Source organism: Monopterus albus, unplaced genomic scaffold, assembly GCF_001952655.1.
Source record: "Monopterus albus unplaced genomic scaffold, M_albus_1.0 scaffold39.1, whole genome shotgun sequence".
Taxonomy (NCBI): Eukaryota; Metazoa; Chordata; class Actinopteri; order Synbranchiformes; family Synbranchidae; genus Monopterus; species Monopterus albus.
In genome coordinates, this window is record NW_018127919.1 from 4449174 (window position 1) to 4474560 (window position 25387).

The 25387-nt window shown below is 41.3% G+C and overlaps 3 protein-coding genes across 3 annotated transcripts; 1 reads left to right on the forward strand and 2 right to left on the reverse strand.

Moving 5' to 3' along the window:
- Window positions 1-1614: 1614 nt before the first annotated feature.
- Window positions 1615-2410, reverse strand: LOC109959478 (olfactory receptor 1073-like). Its single transcript, XM_020598883.1, is given in 2 exon segments — window positions 1615-1920; window positions 1922-2410. Coding segments are annotated over 2 exon segments (795 nt in total).
- Window positions 2411-8345: 5935 nt separating this feature from the next.
- On the reverse strand, window positions 8346-9326 carry LOC109959479 (olfactory receptor 8-like). Its single transcript, XM_020598884.1, has one exon. It carries the CDS (start codon window positions 9324-9326, stop codon window positions 8346-8348), a length of 981 nt encoding a protein of 326 aa, XP_020454540.1.
- Window positions 9327-23360: 14034 nt separating this feature from the next.
- On the forward strand, window positions 23361-24308 carry LOC109959480 (olfactory receptor 1E5-like). Its single transcript, XM_020598885.1, has one exon. The coding sequence runs from the start codon at window positions 23361-23363 to the stop codon at window positions 24306-24308; it is 948 nt and encodes a 315-aa protein (XP_020454541.1).
- Window positions 24309-25387: the final 1079 nt, after the last annotated feature.

A 25387-nucleotide genomic window follows, 5' to 3' on the forward strand; every position in this document is an offset into this window, starting at 1 on the left:
AATTTTTTCGAGCAGTGTACCTAACGTCAAGGGTGTTGGAAAACCCACTGAAATAATTTTGCAGGACAAACACATTACACTCAATATGGGAGCAGCTTTTACTTCTGGGTTCATTAATTGTTTCCCTGGATATAACAAAGAGAAAACACAATATTCACTACAGGAAGAGGCAGTTGACTGTTGCAACCAATCTCACCTTAGACGGTACCAAGTGCAGTTACCCAAAGTGAGTTGTACTGTGAGAGACGTGTCATTTATACTTCTTCCCTTTCATTGTGGGACAGTAGAAATCTGGGTGGCTATGTCAAGTTTTTGAATTAGATATTGATATACTTCATTGTGTATCTATCTCATATGTGCTGTAAATCATTGAGAGAAGGCCATATAAATTTAGGTCAAAGTTAAAAGCAGTGTTGTACTGTAGTATATTCAGAGGTGTCATGTAACATTCTGACCCTCTCATATACTGTATGTACACTGTGAGGACAAAACTATATACACCACTGAATTCCACATTTCCCACAAGTTCACCAAAAACCAAAACATTCTGAGCTTCATACAGATAGATGTTGGCAGGGCTGTTGTACTGGATTGCATGTACTTGTATACATGTACAAAGTGCTCAATGAGTGTAGTCACAAATGGTAAAGTGCAAGAACAAACCACTAGATGGTGTAAACCTGTTAGAACTGCAGATGTTTCACCGTTTTGCTACTAGTACTTGCTATACAATGAGTATAAATAAGCTAAAAAAACATTATAAACCAACAGTTACTGATGATGGTGTCTGTTTTTTTTTCCAAAATATTTAACATCTTAAAAGGTCACAACATATTTGTATCCCTGATTCCATTTTAAAAGGCCGATCTTTATGTGGCTATTGATAAAGCAAAAAATGGTAAATGACAAAATACAACATAATGACCACAATTTCAAAGTAAAACTGTAGTACTTACTAGTATTGAGTCAAATGTTAAAAGTTAGAAATCACATTTATACTATTGCAACTGCAATGTCATTACAACTGTGATAAAGAGGTCACTTTTTTGGACAAGGTTATGCTGCTAAACCCATGGCTTTTGTAAAGCTTCTTGATAGAGTTCAACACTTCTTTTGTCTTTAAAAACTAAATAATAGGATTGAGCAAAGCTGGTATGGTGTGTGTCAGAGTAGAGTTGAAGATCCTGGCATTAGGATGGATGTAGGAGGCCAGAGCAGCTATGTTGGTGCCCAAAAGTGGCAAAAAAAAAAATAGCCACAAGAATCAAGTGAGAAGTACAAGTTTTGAAAGCCTTCAGTTGCTCCTCTCTTGACGCAATCCTGCTCAGTGCTTGGATGCAAATATGTCAATGCTATTACTGTAACATCTTTATGCAAAAGTAAAGTAACATAATCACCCAAATATTTCATCACTTTAAGCAGTGCAGTCATAAAGTCAAAACCCTGATTTATTTTGTAAGGCCGACCTGTATATGGCTACTGCAACAGCAACATAGAGTAACTGACAAAATAACACGTAACACCCATAATTTAAAAATAAAAGGGCATTTCTTGCTAATAAGAAATTAAACAACAAAAGTTACACATGAATATTATTTAAATACTTTTGATGTGTCAATACAACCGTGACAAAGAAGTTACCTTTTTGGAAAAGGTTATGTTGCTCAATCTTTTGTTCTTGCAAAGTTTCCAGATAGAGTTCAACACTTCTTCCGTCTTTAAAGAGTATATGATTGGATTGAATAAAGGTGGTATGGTGTTTGTCAAAGTAGAGTTTATGATCCTGGCATGAGGATGGAGGTAGGAGGTCAGAGCAGCTATGGTGGTGCCCAAGAGTGGTAGGAAGAAAATAGCCACAATAATCAGATGAGAAATACAAGTTTTCACTGCTCTGACTTGTTCCTCTCTTGATGCAATCGGGGTAAACGATCTTCTGTGAAACTAATGCTATTAAAAGAGGAGGAAAACAAGCAATAACAATTAAGACAACATTTGCTATGTGATAACTTAAAGAGTTGTCATTACAAGCTAGACGATACATTGGTCCATGATCACAGAAAAAACTTTGTATCACCAAGGAACCACAGAATGAGATACGATTAAGAAGCCCAGCACTGCATGCTGTTAGACATGATATAAAAACCCACATAAACAGCAGCATTGCAGCAATAGCTGGTTTAGTCACAATACTATGGTACCTTAAAGGGAAGCAAATTGCTATAAACCTGTCATATGCCATAATCACAAGTGTCCATGACTGCACACCTAAGAAGAGCCAAACAAAGAACATGTAACTTAAACAAGCCTCATAGACAATGTATCTGTTGTCAAACAAAAATGTGTCCAAGAGTTTTGGGATGAGAGCAGTGCTGCCACACAAATCTGTAAAAGCCAGGTTGAACACAATCATCTGTTCTGGACTGTTTCCCTGGATCAAAAAAACAAACAAACACAATATTTAATAAAGAATGACACAGTTCACTGAAGGGAACTGTTGTATCCAAACTCTCATCAGACATTATCAAGTGTGCCGTTTCCTGAAGCAAGTTGTACTGTGTGAGACCTTTCATTTATATTTTATCCCTCTCACTGGGAGTAGGTAAGACTGAAGGTACCTGAGTCACATGATCATAAAACAGATGGTGATATTATTCAATCTGTAACTGTCTCATAGATTTTTTCATCAATGGGATGATGCAATTGACTAAGTTTGCTATTGTCATTGGGATATTGAACTACAGTGCCTTGCGAAAGTATTCGGCCCCCTTGAACTTTGCGACCTTTTGCCACATTTCAGGCTTCAAACATAAAGATATAAAACTGTATTTTTTTGTGAAGAATCAACAACAAGTGGGACACAATCATGAAGTGGAACGAAATTTATTGGATATTTCAAACTTTTTTAACAAATAAAAAACTGAAAAATTGGGCGTGCAAAATTATTCAGCCCCCTTAAGTTAATACTTTGTAGCGCCACCTTTTGCTGCGATTACAGCTGTAAGTCACTTGGGGTATGTCTCTATCAGTTTTGCACATCAAGAGACTTAAATTTTGCCCATTCCTCCTTGCAAAACAGCTCGAGCTCAGTGAGGTTGGATAGAGAGCGTTTGTGAACAGCAGTTTTCAGTTCTTTCCACAGATTCTCGAGTGGATTCAGGTCTGGACTTTGACTTGGCCATTCTAACACCTGGATATGTTTAGTTTTGAACCATTCCATTGTAGATTTTGCTTTATGTTTTGGATCATTGTCTTGTTGGAAGACAAATCTCCGTCCCAGTATCAGGTCTTTTGCAGACTCCATCAGGTTTCCTTCCAGAATGGTCCTGTATTTGGCTCCATCCATCTTCCCATCAATTTGAACCATCTTCCCTGTCCTTCCTTATAGTCCCTCTCGGTGCCTCAGATCAGCTGACCAGCTCTTGCTTGAGGTACCGTGGGCCAGGCGTAAACTCAGAGGGGACAGAGCGTTTTCCATTGTGGCTCCTAAGCTATGGAATGCGCTGCCCCTTTACATCAGGCAGGCCGCCTCGTTGGCTATTTTTAAAACTTACTTGAAGACTCACTTGTATGCTTTGGCGTTTGATATGCTATGAGACTCTGTTTGGGCTGAGTTTTGGTTGATAGTATTTTGTTATTTTGCTATGTTGGTTCTTTTATGTTATTTTATTGGTATTTTAATATTGTAGTTGTCACGTTTTTAGATGTTTTGAATTGTATCTTATGTTAAGCACTTTGTTGGCCTCGGCTGTGTTCAAGTGCTTTATACAGTGCCTTGCGAAAGTATTCGGCCCCCTTGAACTTTGCGACCTTTTGCCACATTTCAGGCTTCAAACATAAAGATATAAAACTGTAATTTTTTGTGAAGAATCAACAACAAGTGGGACACAATCATGAAGTGGAACGAAATTTATTGGATATTTCAAACTTTTTTAACAAATAAAAAACTGAATAATTGGGCGTGCAAAATTATTCAGCCCCTTTACTTTCAGTGCAGCAAACTCTCTCCAGAAGTTCAGTGAGGATCTCTGAATGATCCAATGTTGACCTAAATGACTAATGATGATAAATAGAATCCACCTGTGTGTAATCAAGTCTCCGTATAAATGCACCTGCACTGTGATAGTCTCAGAGGTCCGTTTAAAGCGCAGAGAGCATCATGAAGAACAAGGAACACACCAGGCAGGTCCGAGATACTGTTGTGGAGAAGTTTAAAGCCGGATTTGGATACAAAAAGATTTCCCAAGCTTTAAACATCCCAAGGAGCACTGTGCAAGCGATAATATTGAAATGGAAGGAGTATCAGACCACTGCAAATCTACCAAGACCTGGCCGTCCCTCTAAACTTTCAGCTCATACAAGGAGAAGACTGATCAGAGATGCAGCCAAGAGGCCCATGATCACTCTGGATGAACTGCAGAGATCTACAGCTGAGGTGGGAGACTCTGTCCATAGGACAACAATCAGTCGTATACTGCACAAATCTGGCCTTTATGGAAGAGTGGCAAGAAGAAAGCCATTTCTTAAAGATATCCATAAAAAGTGTCGTTTAAAGTTTGCCACAAGCCACCTGGGAGACACACCAAACATGTGGAAGAAGGTGCTCTGGTCAGATGAAACCAAAATTGAACTTTTTGGCAACAATGCAAAACGTTATGTTTGGCGTAAAAGCAACACAGCTCATCACCCTGAACACACCATCCCCACTGTCAAACATGGTGGTGGCATCATCATGGTTTGGGCCTGCTTTTCTTCAGCAGGGACAGGGAAGATGGTTAAAATTGATGGGGAGATGGATGGAGCCCAATACAGGACCATTCTGGAAGGAAACCTGATGGAGTCTGCAAAAGACCTGATACTGGGACGGAGATTTGTCTTCCAACAAGACACTGATCCAAAACATAAAGCAAAATCTACAATGGAATGGTTCACAAATACACATATCCAGGTGTTAGAATGGCCAAGTCAAAGTCCAGACCTGAATCCAATCGAGAATCTGTGGGAAGAACTGAAAACTGCTGTTCACAAACGCTCTCTATCCAACCTCACTGAGCTCGAGCTGTTTTGCAAGGCGGAATGGGCAAAAATTTCAGTCTCTTGATGTGCAAAACTGATAGAGACATACCCCAAGTGACTTACAGCTGTAATCGCAGCAAAAGGTGGCGCTACAAAGTATTAACTTAAGGGGGCTGAATAATTTTGCACGCCCAATTTTTCAGTTTTTTATTTGTTAAAAAAGTTTGAAATATCCAATAAATTTCGTTCCACTTCATGATTGTGTCCCACTTGTTGTTGATTCTTCACAAAAAAATACAGTTTTATATCTTTATGTTTGAAGCCTGAAATGTGGCAAAAGGTCGCAAAGTTCAAGGGGGCCGAATATTTTCGCAAGGCACTGTATTTGTTAATGGCAGTGTAGAAAGTGACTAAAATAACACTGAGGAAATAGGAAGCATAATTTGTGACTTAACAAATAATAAAGCTAGATTAAGGGACATTATATTAATGTAGGACAGCCATTGCATTATCTCAAAATCACAAGTAAATTATATTATCTTAATATAACAAAGCTTGTTTTCTTGTGATAGCAGGTTAATTTATCAAAATAATTTTAAAAAAATCTGAAATCTTAAAGATAATGAGCATAATGAGGCACAAGGATTTCATATGAGATTAAAAATCTGTGCAGGCAAGGGGTTCTAAGCTCCTGGACACAGAGCAAAGCACAGCTAAGATGCTGCAGTGGACAGAGGAGGAGCAGGTGAAACATGTTACTCGAGGTGAAAACACCTCTGCTCCACTGTACATGCAATAAAACACCAGTCAGAGCAATTTCTCAACATACCCGCTAAATGAGCATACACTTGCAGAGCAGCAATCTTTTCAGCTTTGCCCACAAACTCCCATCCACCACCTGAATGAGTTAACTATCAAGTTCCTTTGTCTAACAGCTAAAAGCTAACTGTGTACATGTTGCGTTGATGCATTGCCATAATGGCCAGCAGCTATTCATGCACATGGATCTATCACTGATTAATTGATATATGTTTATGTGGCATCTGAGTGTAGGCCTATGGTCAAATATGTCAAGCTTGTAGGGCTGAGTGGATTCAGGACAAATCCCAGCGAGTCCAACACAAGTCTAGAAGCTTAAGAGGTTATTTTTCAAGATAAAGCTGTATATCATATTTTTCTGTTTTGGATATTTCAGAAATTCAAACACACTCATTAAAGTACCCAAGGTAATCAGCTCAGAACTTGTTGTATTGATGCTGTATTCACTGCTATACTGGCCAGTTTAAATTCTAATCTCACACTCTGAAGCTTTCTCATTTGTTATACAGAGAGCAAAGTGAAAAACTGAGATACAATTTAATACAACTCAAACCAAACAGCATTAACTAGCAGATACCTTAGTTATGAATGTTGAAGTATTGCAGATACTTGTTAATGTGTCCACTCTGTTGTATGGTCATTTGTGAGACTGGAGCTACTTTGTAGTGACGATCATATGAAAAGGTGTTACTGATTAAGTTTTTCTACTACAGGAATGAAATAATCATAGAAGCTGTTATTGAATTGTGTAAATGTTAGTTTATCATCCTCACATTGCCCACATTTATGGTGCTAATGCGTGAACCAGGAACTTGTTAATTCCCCCATTAAGTTTTATCTGCTCTGATTCTATGGCTGCCTGCTCTGAGGGATGGGACATCTGGAGCCCGCCCTGACCTTCTGTGGGAGATTCTGTGCTGCTTGTACAGCGTTGACCACATGGGATGGCTTATAGATTTTTCATGGGTACCTGGACATGCTGCAGTTGAGAATAATTAAAATGCAGACAAACTTGCCAAATAATCTATTTCAAGTCAAACTACTGACCTGAAGATTTTGTTACAAAAACCTGAGCACTGTAAAGACAAATCAGACACTGTCTGGCAGAAAGAGTGGAATAAGGTGCAGAGAGGTCAACACCTTTCTTATATTCAAACATCTGTCAAATGGAAAATATTAAATGTGAGCTCTGATAGAAAGAATGAAGTTACTGTATTATAGCCAAACTGAGATTTGGGCATTGTGGTTTGGCCAGCTGTTTGAAAATCCAGATGGTCTATGGCAGTGTGGTTATATAGAGACAGCTCAGCATGTTATGTTTTCTTGTAATATTTATAGAAGAGAAAGACACCAATTGTTCAAGAAACTTGCAGATTTGGGTCTTTCCTCTTTTTCTTTCAAGTCTTTTTTCCCACCAGAAAATAATTTCCAACTCATTGTGAATACAGTCTTAAAGTATTTGCATTCTGCTGGCCTGTATGAAAGAATTTACATAAATTCCTTGTCTCACAAAAGTTTTTTGTTTCTTTGTTTTTGTTTTGTTTTCCTGTGGAGGGCGGCATTACACCTCATTGTGTACGGCCTGCTGTAAGTCTATTAGAGGAAGAAGACTTAAAACCAGCAATACATTGCTTTACTCATGGTTAATGTCTGTCAGTCTCCAACTTGGATCCTCTTATTCATTCTTATTAAATTCATAAACCGTTGTTGTTCAAAGACAGATCACTGAAACACACTGCTACACTGGGTGACATGTTTCTTCATTACAAAATGCAAGACCAGTATATTTGTTGAAAAATGCTGCCCCAAAACCTTCAAGTCACCAAAACCATTTACAACATCTGAAGTAAAGCAAGACTCATCTGCAGATCGGGGAGATCTCTGTGAAAGTGCAGGGAGCTAGCAGACTGTAACGAAGCAACATTTCATCCAGCGCAGCAGTGTGCACATTTTGATGCAAGTGCTTAATAAAAATAATCAATATTTTTCATCAAATGTATTAAAACTAAAAATAATACCAGAGCTTCTAGTAGGGAGTAGAGATTATCCCAATGGCACGAAAGCTTATGCGCTACATGCACCAAAAGGCCTCATTTTCTCTTATATCAGAGCCTCTTGGACGTAAGGGTTCATGATATGGCATCCCCGACTTGTGGTGAGTACATTAGGAAGGAGTAAAACAAACTAGGAGTCTCATTAAAAGAGCAGGGTAACTCCTGGTGTTTTTTCACTCGTGTTCAACACAATATATACTTTATATTAGCATCTTTATGCAAAAGTAAAGTAACATAATCACCCAAATATTTCATCACTTTAAGCAGTGCAGTCATAAAGTCAAAACCCTGATTTATTTTGTAAGGCCGACCTGTATATGGCTACTGCAACAGCAACATAGAGTAACTGACAAAATAACACGTAACACCCATAATTTAAAAATAAAAGGGCATTTCTTGCTAATAAGAAATTAAACAACAAAAGTTACACATGAATATTATTTAAATACTTTTGATGTGTCAATACAACCGTGACAAAGAAGTTACCTTTTTGGAAAAGGTTATGTTGCTCAATCTTTTGTTCTTGCAAAGTTTCCAGATAGAGTTCAACACTTCTTCCGTCTTTAAAGAGTATATGATTGGATTGAATAAAGGTGGTATGGTGTTTGTCAAAGTAGAGTTTATGATCCTGGCATTAGGATGGAGGTAGGAGGTCAGAGCAGCTATGTTGGTGCCCAAGAGTGGTAGGAAGAAAATAGCCACAATAATCAGATGAGAAATACAAGTTTTCACTGCTCTGACTTGTTCCTCTCTTGATGCAATTCTGCTCAGTGCTATGGCAATGCAAATATATGTTAATGCTATTAAAAGAGGAGGAAAACAAGCAATAACAATTAAGACAACATTTGCTATGTGATAACTTAAAGAGTTGTCATTACAAGCTAGACGATACATTGGTCCATGATCACAGAAAAAACTTTGTATCACCAAGGAACCACAGAATGAGATACGATTAAGAAGCCCAGCACTGCATGCTGTTAGACATGATATAAAAACCCACATAAACAGCAGCATTGCAGCAATAGCTGGTTTAGTCACAATACTATGGTACCTTAAAGGGAAGCAAATTGCTATAAACCTGTCATATGCCATAATCACAAGTGTCCATGACTGCACACCTAAGAAGAGCCAAACAAAGAACATGTAACTTAAACAAGCCTCATAGACAATGTATCTGTTGTCAAACAAAAATGTGTCCAAGAGTTTTGGGATGAGAGCAGTGCTGCCACACAAATCTGTTAAAGCCAGGTTGAACACAATCATGTATTTAGGAGTATGAAGAGTCTTGACCAGGTAAATCACTGAGAGGAGCAGGCCATTGCCAAGAACAGTCATGATATAAACAAAACACAGGAAGACATAGAAATATTTAACATGAGGGATGTTATAAAACCCACTGAGATAGAATTTTGCAGGGCGAACAAAAGTTGTATTAGACATAGCAGCGACTTTTTCTTCTGGGTTCCTTGTTTCTTTCACTAGTTGTAAAAAGAGAAAATGACATAATATAAAATAAAGGATGAGACTTTTCACTGTTGGGAACTGTTGCAACTGAACTCACTTCAGACAGTGTCAAGTGTGCAGTTCCGTAAATTGAGCTGGTCTGTGAGAGACACGCTATATATATTTTATCCGTTTCATTCTGGGACAGTATAAATGCAGGTAGCTGTGTCACATGATCATGAAATGGTGATATAATTCAGTTTGGAACTATCTCAGCTTATATAATCATTTTAATGATGCAGTGGGCTCTTTAGAAAAGGAATGAATTATTTGTAAATGACACAGGGTAGAAATAGGGCAGAATTACAACAAATGGTTGATATTATAAAGCATGTTTAGTAATTTAGCAAATAAAAGTTATAAAGTAATTTGCATTTTTATGCATGAAATAAGTATTTGATCCTTTTGCAAAATGTGCTTTAGTACTTGGTGGCAAAACCTTTGTTGGCAATCACAGAGGTCAAACATTTCTTGTAATTGGCCACAAGGTTTGCACACATCTCAGGGGGGATTCTGACCCACTCCTCTTTGCAGATCCTCTCCAAGTCATTAATGTTTCGTGGCTGATGTTTGGCAACTCGAACCTTCAGCTCCCTCCACAGATTTTCTATGGGATTAAGGTCTGGAGACTGACTAGGCCACTCCATGACCTTAATATGCTTCTTCTTGAGCCAATCCTTTGTTGCCTTGGCCGTGTGTTTTGGATCATTGTCATGCTGGAATACCCAACCACGACCCATTTTCAATGCCCTGACTGAGGGAAGGAGGTTCTCACCCAAGATTTGATGGTTAAAAATCAGCTGGGGTTCAAATAATTTTTTCCCTGACTGTATATAAGACAGGTCTCTCACTTCAGGAAACTCCACACCTGAGGCTGTCTGAGGTCAATTCAGTTATAACAGTTCCCTTCAATGAACTGTATCATCCTTTATTATATATTGTGTTTTTTATTTTAACACTCAGTGAAAAAAATGCACATACAAGAGAAAGCTGCTACTTTATCCAACGCCACATTTGTTTGTCTTGACAAATTCTATCTCAGTGGGTTTTATAACATCCCTCATGTTAAATATTTCTATGTCTTCTTGTGTTTTGTCTATATCATGACTGTTCTTGGCGGGGTCCATTTCAATGTGCCCTGGAGAAATGACAATGCCCAGGATGGAGATTGTTCTGGCGTGGAAGCAGCGTTTCTCAGCTTTTACAAACAAGTTGTTCTGAAGGAGGCGTTGCAACACTGCTCGAACATGAGCCCTGTGTTCTGGGAAAATACGAGAATATTGTCTAGGTATACAAAGACAAATTTATTCAGCATATCCCCTAACACATCATTGACCAGGTTCTGGAACACAGAGGGGGCATTAGTGAGTCCAAAGGGCATGGCAAGATACTCGAAATGGCCTGACGGTGTGTTGAACACTGTTTTCCACTCATCCCCTTCCCTCATACATACCAGATGATAGGCATTTCTCAAGTCCAATTTAGTGAATATCTGTGCCCCATGAAGAAGTTCAAAGGCGGTGGACAAGAGTGGTAGCGGGTAAGGGTTCTTGATGGTGATCCTGTTGAGACCACAATAGTCAATACATGGACGTAGTCTTTCTTGCCGACAAAGAAGGACCCTGCCCCTGCAGGGGACAAAGACAATCGAATCAACCGGGCCTTCTGGGCCTCTGTAATGTATGTTGTCATGGCCTTGCATTCAGGAGGGGAGAGTGAAAATAGCCTGCCCCTAGGGGGGGTGGTACCTGGCTGTAGTTCAATGGGACAATCATATGGTCGATGGGGGGGTAGCTCTGTAGCTCAAGCCTTGTTGAACACCTGCTTGAGGTCCAGGTACTTAGGTGGGACCTTGGATATGTTGGGGAACACGTCTGGCTCTGGCTCGGTCTCTGCCCCCTGGTTGGTAGCTGCTTGCAGACAATGGGTGGCACATTGTGGTGACCATTCTGTTATCTTTCCTGTGGCCCACACGATCTTGGCCCTGTGCCTTGCCAGCCAAGGAAAGCCCAAGACCACAGGATGATATGGGGACTGCATTACAAGGAAGTCAATTGTTTCCCTGTTGATAGAGAGGATTAGCAGTGGTGTGTGACTGGTAACACGTTGCAGGAGCTTGTTGTTAAGAGAATGAATCAGGAGCGGGTTACTCATGGGGTTGCTGGGAATGGGGTGCTGATGAAGAAACGTCGGGTCGATGAAGCTGGCATCGGACCTGGAGTCGATGAAAATGGGGACAGGGATGGTCTTGGTGCCATAGGAGAGCTGGGCCGTAATGCTGGGACGGGAGGCAGGTGTGTTCACTATTTCTCGGCTCAGCAACATCCTCCCCATCCTGCTGAGCCTCTGCCCTTTGCTGGACAAGACAAAGCCCGATGGCCGGGCTCCCCACAGTATAGGCATATGTGCTGTCCCAACGCCTAAGTTCAACCTAAATCTGCGTTCTCTCTCTTCCAGGGTTAATCGGGAGTGGCCCAGTTTCATGGGTTCGAGGTTTTCCTTTGCTGTCCGGACGAAATCCTGGAGGGGCATCTGGTGCTGTCTCCGTTTGGATTGTCTCTCTCTGTATCGGCCGTCTATTCTGGTTACCAGACCCATTAGTGGCCGCTGGTGTCTTGGCTGGTTGTATGCTGTGAGCACATGTTTCAGTCTGTCTGATAATCCTCCATAGAAGGTGTCAATCAACGCGGGTTCATTCCATTCTATACTGGTAGCCGCGTTGCGGAAGTCAATAATATAATCCACTGCTGTCCGGTTCCCTTGTACCAAGGTGCATAGCGAGGGAGAAGTGGCTGTAGCATGGCTGGGTGGGTCAAAGATCCTCGTTAGTTCCGCCCCGAACCTTTGAAATGTAGCACAGCAGTCAGATCGGTTGGCCTACTCGGCTGTGCCCCACCTGCGTGCTCGGCCCATCAGTAACGATAGTGACCTTCAACTGCTCCATGGGGAAAGCCGAGGGCTGGGACTCAAACTGTATCTCACACTGAGTCAAGAAAGAACAGCAGTCCCCGCTCCCTCTGCCGTACCGCTCCGGGTGGGATCCTGGGTTCATGGACATTTGGCATGGTGACTGGATGCTGTACCGAAGTCCCAGCAGCGGCACCTCGAGGCATATCCTCGTGAGCCAGACCATGTACCATGGTTTATACTGTCCCCACAGCAGCCTTGTGAGTGGCCAGGGCCCGCTCAATGCGCTCTTGCCATTCACGGAGCTCGCTGCTGGCTGGGTTCATATTTGGCCAGATTGTAGTGTCAGGGAGGGGGGTGACGCTCCTGTGAAGGTGGAAGTGTGAACCCAATTAAAGAGCCAGTCAGCTGAGGCAGTAGAACAGGTTTTAATGTCTTTCTGTGATTGAAACAGAAATACACACAGTCTTGAGGGATCAGACAAAAGAGTGGTACTTGATATGGTCCAAGGTCTAAGTCTTTGGCAGGGCAGCAGGGAAGGCAAGGCAGAATCACAGGTTAGTAGAACAGGCAGGATGTTGATCTCAGGATGGCAGTCGGGCAAGAGGGAGCAGGCTGGATTACAGGTCGTTAGAGCAGGCAAGGGTTCGGTACCAGAAAATAGTGATGGCCATCTGACACCAAGGCCTCGATACATGAGTCGAACCGGGAGAGGGATCTCCAGCGAACCACTGCCTCGAGGCTTGTATCATTGCCGAAAAGACACGTGACTGATGACGTCCGACGCAGAAACAGCTGGCCTGAGTGACTCCCATGACCGGTTCAGACCGTCGATATGATGTCACGACGTGAGATCTCGCTGCGTGTGTCAGCAGGTGCATAGGGGTGCTATAAAGCCACCCAAGATGATGCGCAACATGTGGGTTTGTTGGCGTAGTAGGTGTGTGCGTAGTTGCTGCTGGTGTGTGATGACCATGGAGCCAGCTAGGAGTAAAAATGATTGATTCTCCATCCCTTTTATTTATTCACACCCTGTCCTAGTTACATACGCACATATTACATCCTAGCACATCCTCTGTTTCCCCAAGCACGCCTTCTCCCACCTACTACACTACATACGTTCATAGACTGGACTGACTGACCAATCAGTCTTTACAAATGTTTTCACATCATTCACACAAAGCCTAGTTACACCCATCACATAATTCAGACATTGTTCTGCTGCATACTATTTCGCCACCAGATGGCACCAAACCAAACCTTTGAATGAATGAACCAATACTTGATACAAATGATGAAGTGGTTCAATACTGGTGTCATGGTGTCAATTGGACATCACTACCAGAAAAGCAGTCACAGGGAAATAATGCTGGAGAGTCTAGATGAGGCATAGAACAATCTGGCAGCTCCTCAACAATACACAAATGCACAGTAATCAAACCAACTATGAATTATAATGTTTTCTATTTTTGCTTAAGAAGAGGAAGGGCCATCAAAACTACAGAAGATACTGGTCTTTGCAACAGAGCATCTGTGGTACCACTTATTGGCTTTTCACCAACTCCTTCTGTTGAGTTCATTCATAAAGGAGATGATGACTTCTCCTCTACACCAATGTTCCCTGTTGCGAAAACGTGTGTAAACTGCATCAAGTTGCCGCTACATGTGTCATACCAACTGTTCAAGAAGAGGTTTGATTTTGCATTAGCAAACACATGTCAGGTTTGCTCAGCTGCACCTGCCTCTCTCACCTCCCTCTCTTTGTTTTCGGTTTCTGATCATGCTACATTCCACACATTCCTCAATCAACACCAGCTGCACTCAATTAGCCGTTCACCTGACCCTACTTATACCCTGCTCACAACTCTCCTTGCCAGTTCATTTTTGTTCTTGGGCCCACTACCAGTGCCACACATCTATTTTGTTACTCTGCCTTTGTATGCCTTCTACTCTCGCCTTTCTCCCCATTTTTCTTACCCTGTTTCCCTTTTCATTTGCTCCACGGATTGCCTCCTCCAGATTGCTCCTCCAAGCCTCTTCCAGCTCCACCAGCCAGCCAGTGAGTGACCCTAGCATTCCGCAGCTAGGCCTCTTTCCTTTTTTCCACCCCAAAGACTAACCCCCTTACTGATCAACACCCGGTTCTGTATAATATATTCATGCCCTGTTTCTGTTTTTGTTCACGTCCCCTGTAAATAGCCTGTACAGCACTATTAAACTGCTTGCACCGAAGTCAGCCGTTCTTTTTCGTTCACTCACCCTCCCATGTGTGAGCATTCATAACACACATATGGGTTTGGCAGGGCATGAATGATTACTACTTTGGCTATCACAATAACGTCTCATATTCATACAGTGCCATAAAAGTTTTGGGTATTCCTTAGACACTTTAATATGTTGTTAATCAAACAAATACACCAACTGAGGAAAATGAAAGTGTTTTATAACTCAAAATTTTCATAGCAAACATGCAGAAGTGACAAAAATACATCTATTCCATGGTTCTTATTGTTTTCAATTGTTTTTTTTTTTTTTTTCTTGTTGAATAGAGTTCATTGTGGTCTCATTAATGTTTATGTCAATGTCTGGAATTAAAACATTATTATTCATTTGAAGTTCTGGTAAAGGTCCATCATCAATGCCATAATTATTAATATCAAAAACATTATTTATAACTGGATGAACTGCTAAGCTGCTTATTACACATGTATGCCACAGTTGAAGAGGTGTCTGCCCACCTTGTGTGTGTTGTTCCACTGACGAATTCTGTTACTGCCCATTCAATTCTTGGTAAATAAACATAATTCAAACAAAAGATGTAGTTCATTCAATGAATTTAGTATACCCTGTTCCTCCATAAAGTTAAAAATGTTTATAAAGTATCTAGATACAACTTTGTTGAGTTCAGCCCATAGCCTGGCAGTTCTTTGGTTGTGTACTGAAACACCTGTAATAACACTGTTCAGTCCCCTTCTTTCCAACATAAAACGAGCAACATGAATATTTTCCATATCATGGTCACATCGGACCCTTAATGGCAAACCAAACATCTCGACTCCTTATAAAAATAATGACAAGACACTTGAGGCTCTGTTGTTAGATAAGCATCTTAGATATATTATAGTCCAACTGAAGCCATCAACACAGCCATGAAAAACCATCCACCACCTAACCAGCTTATGGTTGCCGCCAAAATGCCTGTTGGAAGATGATAATCATAATTAGTTTTAGTGGCTAAGTAAGGTGTAATTTTTTTCCCACTGCTACTTATACACTGATAGAACAGTTAACAGAAAAAACAATGACAACAAAGCTAAGCATATAGTCTACACAAGTCAAGTGTTTGCATAAGCCATACACAATATTGAAAGATTTATAGAGTGATTATGTGCAATAAATGAGTATGTACAGTGTCCATGACATATACTGACAGTGAATGATATATGTATATAAAAAGAATAGGCAATTAAAAGCCAACTTACCAAAATTGGTTGGGGCCCTGAACACTATAGACCCTCCTGCATATAGCATGCCAACGTCTAAAGGACCGCCTGATGGGATCTACTTGGTGTATGACCCACAAACGCTGAACCCTTATGCCACGGGCTCTCAGGCTTCCAAGCACATACACTTCACCTGCATTTGGAGTGTTCTGCAGTATGTGAGTTACAGTTATGTCCAGGTCGTGATTTGATAAAACTGCATATCGTAACAGCTGAAGTCCCAGAGCTTGTCTGTGCCTGTATAAGGTTCTTCGATTGATTCCAAATCATGATGCAGTTCTCTGCCATGTCATACCTGTTGACACGCGTAAATCTGTTCTATGGTTATGGTGTATCGGGGCTGACCTGGATGTCCAGACAAGGTTCTTGGAGGTGTCAAACTGTTGGTCACAATACTGAATACCTGTCTGGCTTCATGTTCCTGCAGCAAGTTATGAACACATCTATGCAATGACCCTAGTAAGTTAATTACATTCATGGCATCAGGATCGTATCTGGACACAGCAGCAAGAAATGCAGATAGAGTTCGTGTATGGTCATCTAGCACTCTATAAAGCCTCTCTTGCCTGAAACTGGGGGAGTCCTCACTTTGCAGTGACTCAATGCATGGCAAAGTACTAATGAAAAAACATACAACATCCTCTTCATTTCCTGTCACCTCAAAAAATAGAGTCTGTACTTGAAAAACAAACAGGATCAGAGGAACATACATTGTGGCTGAAATACTTGCCCTACAATTCTCTCCTTACTGGAGCTGCAGAAGAAGGTAGCCTGCTGCTGTGTTGGTGGGATGGGGAAAGTGATGCTTTCTGAGGCCAGTATACTGATAAGCTGCTTTTTGCTTGCAGGCCGTTGAGCAGACATCGCTGTGGCTAACTGTTGTTAGCTTGTATTTTGAAATCTGCTCTGTTTTTTTCATCACCTTCCTGTTTCACTGAACTGATTTTAAGTAGTCTTTATGAGAGGTTTTCAGTTGTATGTGTGAGAGCGTTTTCATTATAATATATGAATGATTTTCACATGTATGTGTGAGAGGAGATATTTCAGCTGTGCATATGAGCATATTATACTGGTGCTTTTTAGTAGTTTGTGTGAGAACTTTTCAGTTGTGTATGTGAGTATAATCTTTCACTTGTGTATGTGAAAGCATTTCACTTGTATGTATGAGTGGTTTTCAGTACAGTATGTAACTGACTTTAGTTTCACATGTGTCTGTGAGAGGATAATTCTGAAAAAAGTCCCGTATGGCACCTCATAGCTGATCCTCATTAGACTGTTACCCTAAATTTCTATCTGTGCCCAAGAACTTAAAATGTAATCATTGATGAGAAGCTTATTTTGTATCTCATCCTTTTCCAGGATGTGCTCAAAACAACCAAATGCATGGCATGTTGATCTTGTAACTGCAGATTATCAGGACCAGTCTCTAAACACTACCATGTCAGAGAAGCGCACAGAGGACAAATGGAAACAGTTTTAAAGCAAGCAAAAGGCCCGTGTTTGCACACAGGATTTGCAAAACAGATTTCACTATGTGAGAGAAGGCAGACCCAAACAGCAGACCTAAACATCTGGAGAGTTTAAAAAGACCACACTAATAAAGCATGGAAGACCTGAGAACATAATTAAGTTCATGCTGTATCCATAATTTATGCTTATAAACGTATTAAATGAGATCTGAGGCAGGAGAGGTAAAGCAGTACAGGAAATCAACCAAAATAAAATAAGCACAAGAACAGGAAGCGAGTCCAAATCCTAACTGTACCCCCTTGGAATCAGACAGGAAACTGAAGAGAACACTCTGGCTGACGACCTTCAGGTAGGGCAAGAGGCTGGCGAAGCCTTTCAGGCAGATGTCCTCAGTAATAAGCAGGAGTCTGACGGAGCCAGTTAGGTGGATGTCCACGGGACCAGGCAGGAAACCAGGGAGGCCATTCTGGTGGATGACCTCTGGACCACACAGGGAGCCAAGGTCATACTGGTCAAAGACCACTGGATCAGACAGGAAGTCGGCAAAGCCACTCAGGTGGACGCCCTTGGGACCAGGCAGGTGGCTGACGGAACCATGCGGTTGGACGTCCTCAGGACCAGGCAGAGAGCTGAGGGGGCCGTTCTGGTGGAAGACCTCTGGACTAGACAGGAAGCTGAGATGTCTGCCCAGGAGGACAACTCTTGGACCAGGCTGGTAGCTGAAGAGGCTGTGGTGGTGAACGACCTCCAGACCAGACAGCAAGCCGATGAGTCCATCCAGGAAAACAAGCTCGGAACTAGGCAGGGCACCAGAGATTCCTGACCGGACAGATGACCTCGGGACCAGAGCAGACACTGCAAAGGCTGCTCAGGCAGATGGCCTAGAGATCTGGCAGGAGATTGGAGAGGCCGCTCAGGAGGGTGACCTCAGAGTTGAACAGAGAACTGGAGGCCGTTCAGAAGGACAGCCAGGGAACAAAGCAGGTGGCTGATGGTGGTGGATAACATCCTCCGGAGAAGGGCCTGGAGGCAGAAGTTGGGGGGAGCATGGATCCAATGTGACATCAGTCACTCTGCTGGCACACTCGTGAACAGGGATAGAGGCGACGTCAGCATCCCAGCCTACCCGCTCAAGAACCAGAACAGGATCAGAAGCAGTGTCAGCGTCCCAGCTGACCCGCTCAGGAACAGACTGGAACCCCAGCATTGGTTTCTTCATACACACTGGTGTACTGAAACCTTGATGGGGACGTTTCTGTCACCACACCAGGAAACAGACACACCAGCTCAGTACAGGAAACATTACATATTATTAATACATTCTCTAAGATCTCAAACTACACAATAAACTGGAATAAATCCACCATACTACCACTCTCTGAAGATGCCTGGAATTCTGCAGCTCAAGACTCCTCCCTCTAACTTTGCACAGGCAACATTAAATATCTAGGTATAAATATCTCCCCCAAGCTGTCAGAACTTTTTAACCTCAACTATACCCCCCCTGCTAAAAAAGATAGAAGATGATTTCACACACTGGTCCAGTCTTCCTCTCACTCATTGGCCAAATTGCTACTGTCAAAATGAAAACTTAACTCAAATTAACTACCTGTTTACAATGCTTCCCACAACACCCACAGATAAATGGTTTAAATCATTTGATTCTATAACTTCACAATTTTATTGGAAAACCAAGAAACCCAAAATTTCCCTATCTACACTTCAAAAGAAGAAATCACTAAGTGGCATAGAAGCACCAAATTTCCAATATTACTACTTCACAAATCAGCTACAATATTTAGTCAAATGGATTCAGAAGGACAGCTATAACAGTACATGGATAGAATTAGAGCAAAAGTACTGTAAACATAACTCAAATAACTGTTTCAGACCTTCCTTTCCTACCCAACTCTAATAGGAAAATCAATTACTGTAAGAACATCACAATTTCTCAATTCTGACAGCCTGATGGAAAGCAAACAAAGTTACTAAATCATCACTTGCACCATGTAGATACACTCCAATTTGGCACAACCCTGATTTTCAACTACATAATAATTCTATCTATTTCCCAACATGGCAGCACAAAGGAATCACTCACTTGCATCACCTATTTGAAAATAACCAGTGTATATCATTTAATACACTGATCCAGAAGTACGGAGTTCAGAGAGAACCCACTACAACCCTCCAAATTAATTGAAGAGATTATGAAAATTATAGATTCCAAAAAAACAATATCCAAGCTATATAACTATATACTAACATGTCTGTGTCGCCTCTCTCCCGTAGTGTGTCCTCTCTCTCTCTGTTCCTTTCTGCCGGTTGCCCTGGCCCTGGAGCTCTATGTTTCTGATGAGCATTCCCCAGCCACATCGACCTGATCAGTGTTTGATTGTTTGTTGTGTTTTGTTGCTTTTCTTCTTTTCTCTCTCCTCTAGCCACTCACCCCAACCGGTCAAGGCAGAAGGCCGCCCACCAAGAGCCGGGGTCTGTCGGAGGTTTCTTCCGTTTAACTCGCCCTCAGCTCCGACTTCTGGACAGAAATTTGTAATAACATCTTTTCTATGACCAGCAATGTAAACTTACAACTTGTAAAATACAAGACCCATAGGACCCATATTACACAAAGTAAAATGTTCAAAATGGGTTTCACTGACACAGACATCTATTCACAATGCACTCTAGGATGCACTGACAATTATTTTCATGCAATTCATTCCCTCTGGATAGCAGTGACAGAGAAACTCTCCTCCATCTTTGGCTGTAGAATCCCTCCTTCTCTATCACTTTGCTTACTTGGTAATATCACAGAAATTGACCACCTACCAATTAATTATAAAATCCTACTCCTCATTTCTCTAGCTATTGCCAAGAAAACAATCTTTCAAAACTGGAAATCAAAAAAATCACTAGACATCAACCACTGGACCAACCTTCTGATAGAATACATCACATTAGAGAAAATGGCATCCACTCACAAGAATAGTTTATCAGCTTTTTATGACACATGGAACCATTTCTAACACATTTCAACTTGAATCAAATACCTGGGGCTGAGGCCACGCACATTCCCACCAACCTCTAGAAATATAATAAGCTGCTTTTATTGGTAGTACTCTTATCATTGTTGTAATTTTTTTCTCTCCTTCTCCCTTTCTTGCCCTTCATAAACTGCATAAGTTGGAAATACACACACTTCACAGCCTTACACACCACGATCTTGTAAAACACTCTACATCCTTTTGTAATGTCGTATATCCGTTGTCTTGTCTCCCATGTCTGGACCTGTTTTGTTAACGTGTTTGTTTCATAAAAAAAAAAGAAGAAAAAAAAAGGAAACAGTCACACCAGACCAGGAATGAAGTCAAAAGCAGTGGCGACATCCCAGCCGACCTGCTCGAAAGTGTAAACTAGGACCCCAGCAGTGGTCTCTCTGTTGGCACACTGGTGAACAGAAACCCCAGTGGGGGTGTCTTTGTCTAGAGTAGAGATGTTCAGGGGGCGACAGTTCTACCAGCTTCCCCTCTTCCTTAGCCCCTCAGGACACACAGCTAGACCGGTTTCCCAGAATGCTGAACTTTCTGGGTTGGGTGCAGGTGAATCCTGTTTTGGTTCTGCCTTGGGTGACAAGGTCACAACTCTGAGACAGACAGAGGGATTGGCTGGCTATATCTCAGATGCGGATTTGTCCCTAGAAACAGGTTAGTGAGAGGAGAGGGGGTGCTTCATTTGAGCCTTAAGTTGTGCTCGGATTGACTGAGCTTCCCCTGGGCTCAGGTAGGTCTCACAGGACGGGAGCTGGAGATACCTGGGCTCCAACTCCTCACAGTCCTGTCTCACCCTTGTCTCAGCCCACCAGCTGCTGGATCTTGGAATATTCCATCAACCAGAGACAAGACTGGTACAGCTCCTCGATGCAGAAACATACTTCTAGCTGTTGAAAAGGATTCTCATTGTAGCTAAACCTGGCAAACAATGCTTCCAATACCAGAGTAATAATTCACATCTGTCTCATCTGGTCCACTGAGTCCCGTCGAGGCTGGTCCATTCTGTTAAAGGGTTCTTGGTGTTAGAGCTGGTCAACAGGAGACAAGGTGATGATCTGGAGAAACAGGAGTTGAGCCAATCCAGTGGTGTGGTGTGAGGGCAGGATGAGGGACGGAAGTGGGCAAAGTGGTGGCGGTCAATGGGCTGTTGAAGTCTCAGTGAGGCTGGTGACTCTGGCTGATGTAGTGGCTGGCCAGAGTTATCGTCGGACAGGTGATTGGTCATAACCAAGGCAACTGCGAGGGATACCAGGTGAGTTATGGACACCAGGCTGGAGGGTGCTTGCTCACCATCAATGTAGCTGGTAAGCTACACTGTAGCTAGTTCAGGATCAGGAAAAGCAGGTAAGCTCAGTTGTTGCTGGTTCAGAAGTAGCCCAGGTGGTGGCGAGGAGCAACAGGTGAATAGCGAACACAGGACCGAAGTGCAATTCTCAGCATCAAAATAAACAGTACCAACTGTATCAGGCATGCTGAGTGTTGAGGTTTCATGAGTGGACCAGGCTGTAGCGCGGAGCACAGGTGAGTGGCAGTCAGAACTTACTCAGCATTGAGAGAAACAGGCAAGGTGAGTAAGTAGTAGGCTCAGGAGTAACCCAGGATGCAGAGAGGAACATAAATGGAAGCAAGGTTGGTAACGGAGTGAGTAGCGTCAGTATTGTCAATGGACCAGTGACTGGCTGAGGGAAAGGAAGTGGTGTGTATATATAGCTGAAGGCCAAGGAATAATTAGCAGTGGTTAAAAACAATGATTGCTGATTGGGAACTGTGGTAAAGCTGGGCCAGGAGAGGTGAAGTGATACAGGAAATCAACCAAAATAAAAGCACGAGAACAGTAAGCAAGTCCAAATCATAACAGCCGGTTACAGCTGTTATTTCAATGCATTAGATCCATATTAGATGCAAATAAATGCTATTAGAAGCATATTTTTACATTTCACGTGTTGCTTTATATTTTACTCATTCACGTACATATGTGTCTCCAGTGGTGCTTGTGGAAGTTAATGAGCTAAAGCTAATGAGACAAAAGTAATCACAGCAAAAATCGTCTAAAGACATTTTCAAATAAGGTTTAGGCCTTAGTGTTACATAACAAACACAACAACAAACTATTAAAAAACAACTGGAAGGTTGATGTGGCCAGTCACTGCTCATCAGAAACATACAGCTCCAGAGCCAAGGATACCTGCAGAAATGTACAGGGAGAGAGAGGACACATTATAGGAAACAGGAGACACAAAGTTAGTGACATGTAATGGTGGCATATATTGTAAGTGCAAGGAGAGAGAGGAGAGGAGCTCTGCACCATGGGGCAGGTGGGATAGTACACCAAACCAAACTTATCTTAGAATTAATGTCCAATAATTTCATAGACACAACTACATGGCATCCTGTTGACTACAAACCACTGGTACATTTAAATATACTCAGTGGCAACAGGACAGCCCAGGCCCTCAGTTTACTTGCAGTTACCAAGATGGCTGTCTTATCCCTGCCACATTCATTGTTCTGATGCCATGGAATATCGGAAGATATACCGCAACATAATAAATACCTTTCTACCCTCCCTCTGTCCTACTAGAATTATATTTAAAGCAACAATATATTAACAGTTATGAACACAGATAAAATGATGGAACAGTCACAGCCTAATTAGGTATTGCAACAAAAATGATTGTACTTTGCTGGGTTAACTGAAACACTGTTGTGTGATGTCATGATGTCGTCATGTTTCAATAATAAACACATGGTTAAAGTTGTGGAATTATCCTAGATAGATAAAAAGAATCATACAAGAAGTAAACATGGGTCTCGTGTGGCAAAGTCCAGTCGTAATGTGACTCATGAGTGTGCTGCAGTAACATAGACACAGGGGAGCTGACACTGACCTTATTTAACAGAAATGCACAGAAGGGCTGCTTCTCTTGGTAGCCCTCTCTCAACAAAGGTAAAGCTCGACAGAGCTCTGTCACCATAAGGAGAAAGATGTCTTCACCTCCATCTACTGTACATAAAACTACACAGTTGTGTACAGTTTTACTATGGAGTTACTCAACCCAGCTCTTGAGAAAAATCTCACTTCTGTGCATCCTGATTATTTTATAATTAGTGGATTTACTGGCATACCTGATATGAAGTATTATTATGTCTTTCTCTTTTTTGTTTACATTGTTTCAGTGCTGGGAAACACAGCTGTGATGGTGATAATATGCTTGGATCACAAGCTAAGAACTCCAAAATATATTGCAGTGTTTAATTTAGCATTTGCAGACCTATTTGGTAGCTCTGCTATGGTGCCAAAAGTATTTGACATCTTTCAATTTGACCATCCCTACATTCCCTACAATGACTGTTTTGCATTCATGTTTTTCAGCTATGCCTGCCTTGCAATGGAGCCTTTTAATCTGGTTGCACTGGCTTATGACAGACTGATAGCTATCATTTTCCCACTGCACTATCAAGTAATGGTGACCCAGAGGTTCATGCTTTTTTTGATTGCTGTTTTTTGGCTCTTTGTAAGTAGTCTTATACTCATTGCAGTTGTCCTTTTCTCAAGACTTTCCTATTGTAAATCTGTGGTTATTAATAGCTATTTCTGTGACTATGCCTTGGTGCACAAACTAGCCTGCAATGATGATACACTCACCTCGTTCACTGGACACTCTATATCAGTTCTTATTGTTTGGCTTCCACTGCTATTTATCATGTCATGTTATTCATGTATTGGCTATGCATTGTCTAAAGTAGCTGCAGTTAAAGAAAGAGTGAAGGCCTTTAAAACATGCACATCTCATCTTTCATTGGTGGCAATCTATTTTATCCCTCTAATGTTCACATTTGCTATGAATGCATATATCCACCCAAATGCCAGACTCATAAATATGTCTCTGACCTCTGTCTTTCCTCCCATGTTAAATCCATTTGTTTATGTTCTGCAGACACAAGAAATCAAAGAATCAGTGAAAAAGTTATTAAAAATCAGAAAGTGATCCAAAATCACAGTGAAGAAAACAATTCTAAAATGATATTCAGTGCTGTCTGTTTAAGATATTGTTTACAATCCAGTAAAGGTTTGAGCAAAGTCTAGATAGCAACAGCGGCAGCTTATTGTAAAGTGGATTCTTTTTCTACTTTTAGCTGGTCCCGTCAGGGGTCACCACAGCAAATTATCAGTTGTCACGCAACTGACGATACGCATGCTAAATTTGGCATAATTTACGCTGGGTGCCCTTCCAGATGAAATATAATTTAGAGTTGCCAATCAACCTAACCTGCATGTCTTTGGACTGTAGGAGGAAAGTGGAGCAGCCGGAGAAAACCCACGCAGGCACAGAGAGAACATGCAAACTTTGCACATAGTTGCTGTGAGGCAACCAGCACTAACCACAGCAACACTATTGTAAAGCAGATACTTTTGGAAAATCCCACAAATAATTGAACATGAATTTATTCTATGTAAAGGGATTGTAGTGATTCATCTTTAAAAGAACTATACTGAAAAAAAGCTCTTTTATAGCCCTGTGGTATTAACTACACTCTACATTTTGACAGGTACAACACACAATAACACTAATATTCTGTTAATTACTTTGTTTTTCAACAAAAAATTAAAATATATTTGGCCTTGTGTTGTACAGTGACATCCACTGTGAAATGCAGAAGTAGATTAATTTTTAGACAATGTAAATTTTGCATTGATATCATTCAACCTGAAGTGGAATGAATTTGAATCTTTTATATATTCAAAAAATAAATGGATTTATGAATTATGTTTATGATTACTGATTTTATAGAAGAATTAGTGTTGAAATACCAGTAAATAACCAACTATACCACAAGATACACAGTAACCCATGAGTTGATGCATGATGTTTGAGCCCACTGAGAAGGTTTGAGTGTCTGCATCTGTAAAACATCCTATATTCAGCTGCCTAATGCTTTACTTGAAAGTGACAGATAATGTATTTGTCAAAACCACAAGCAAATGCAGTTATTAGCTTTTAAAATCAGTTAATAAACAATTTATTATGATGTATTTTTCTATTTTGGTATGGTGATAGAGTATCCT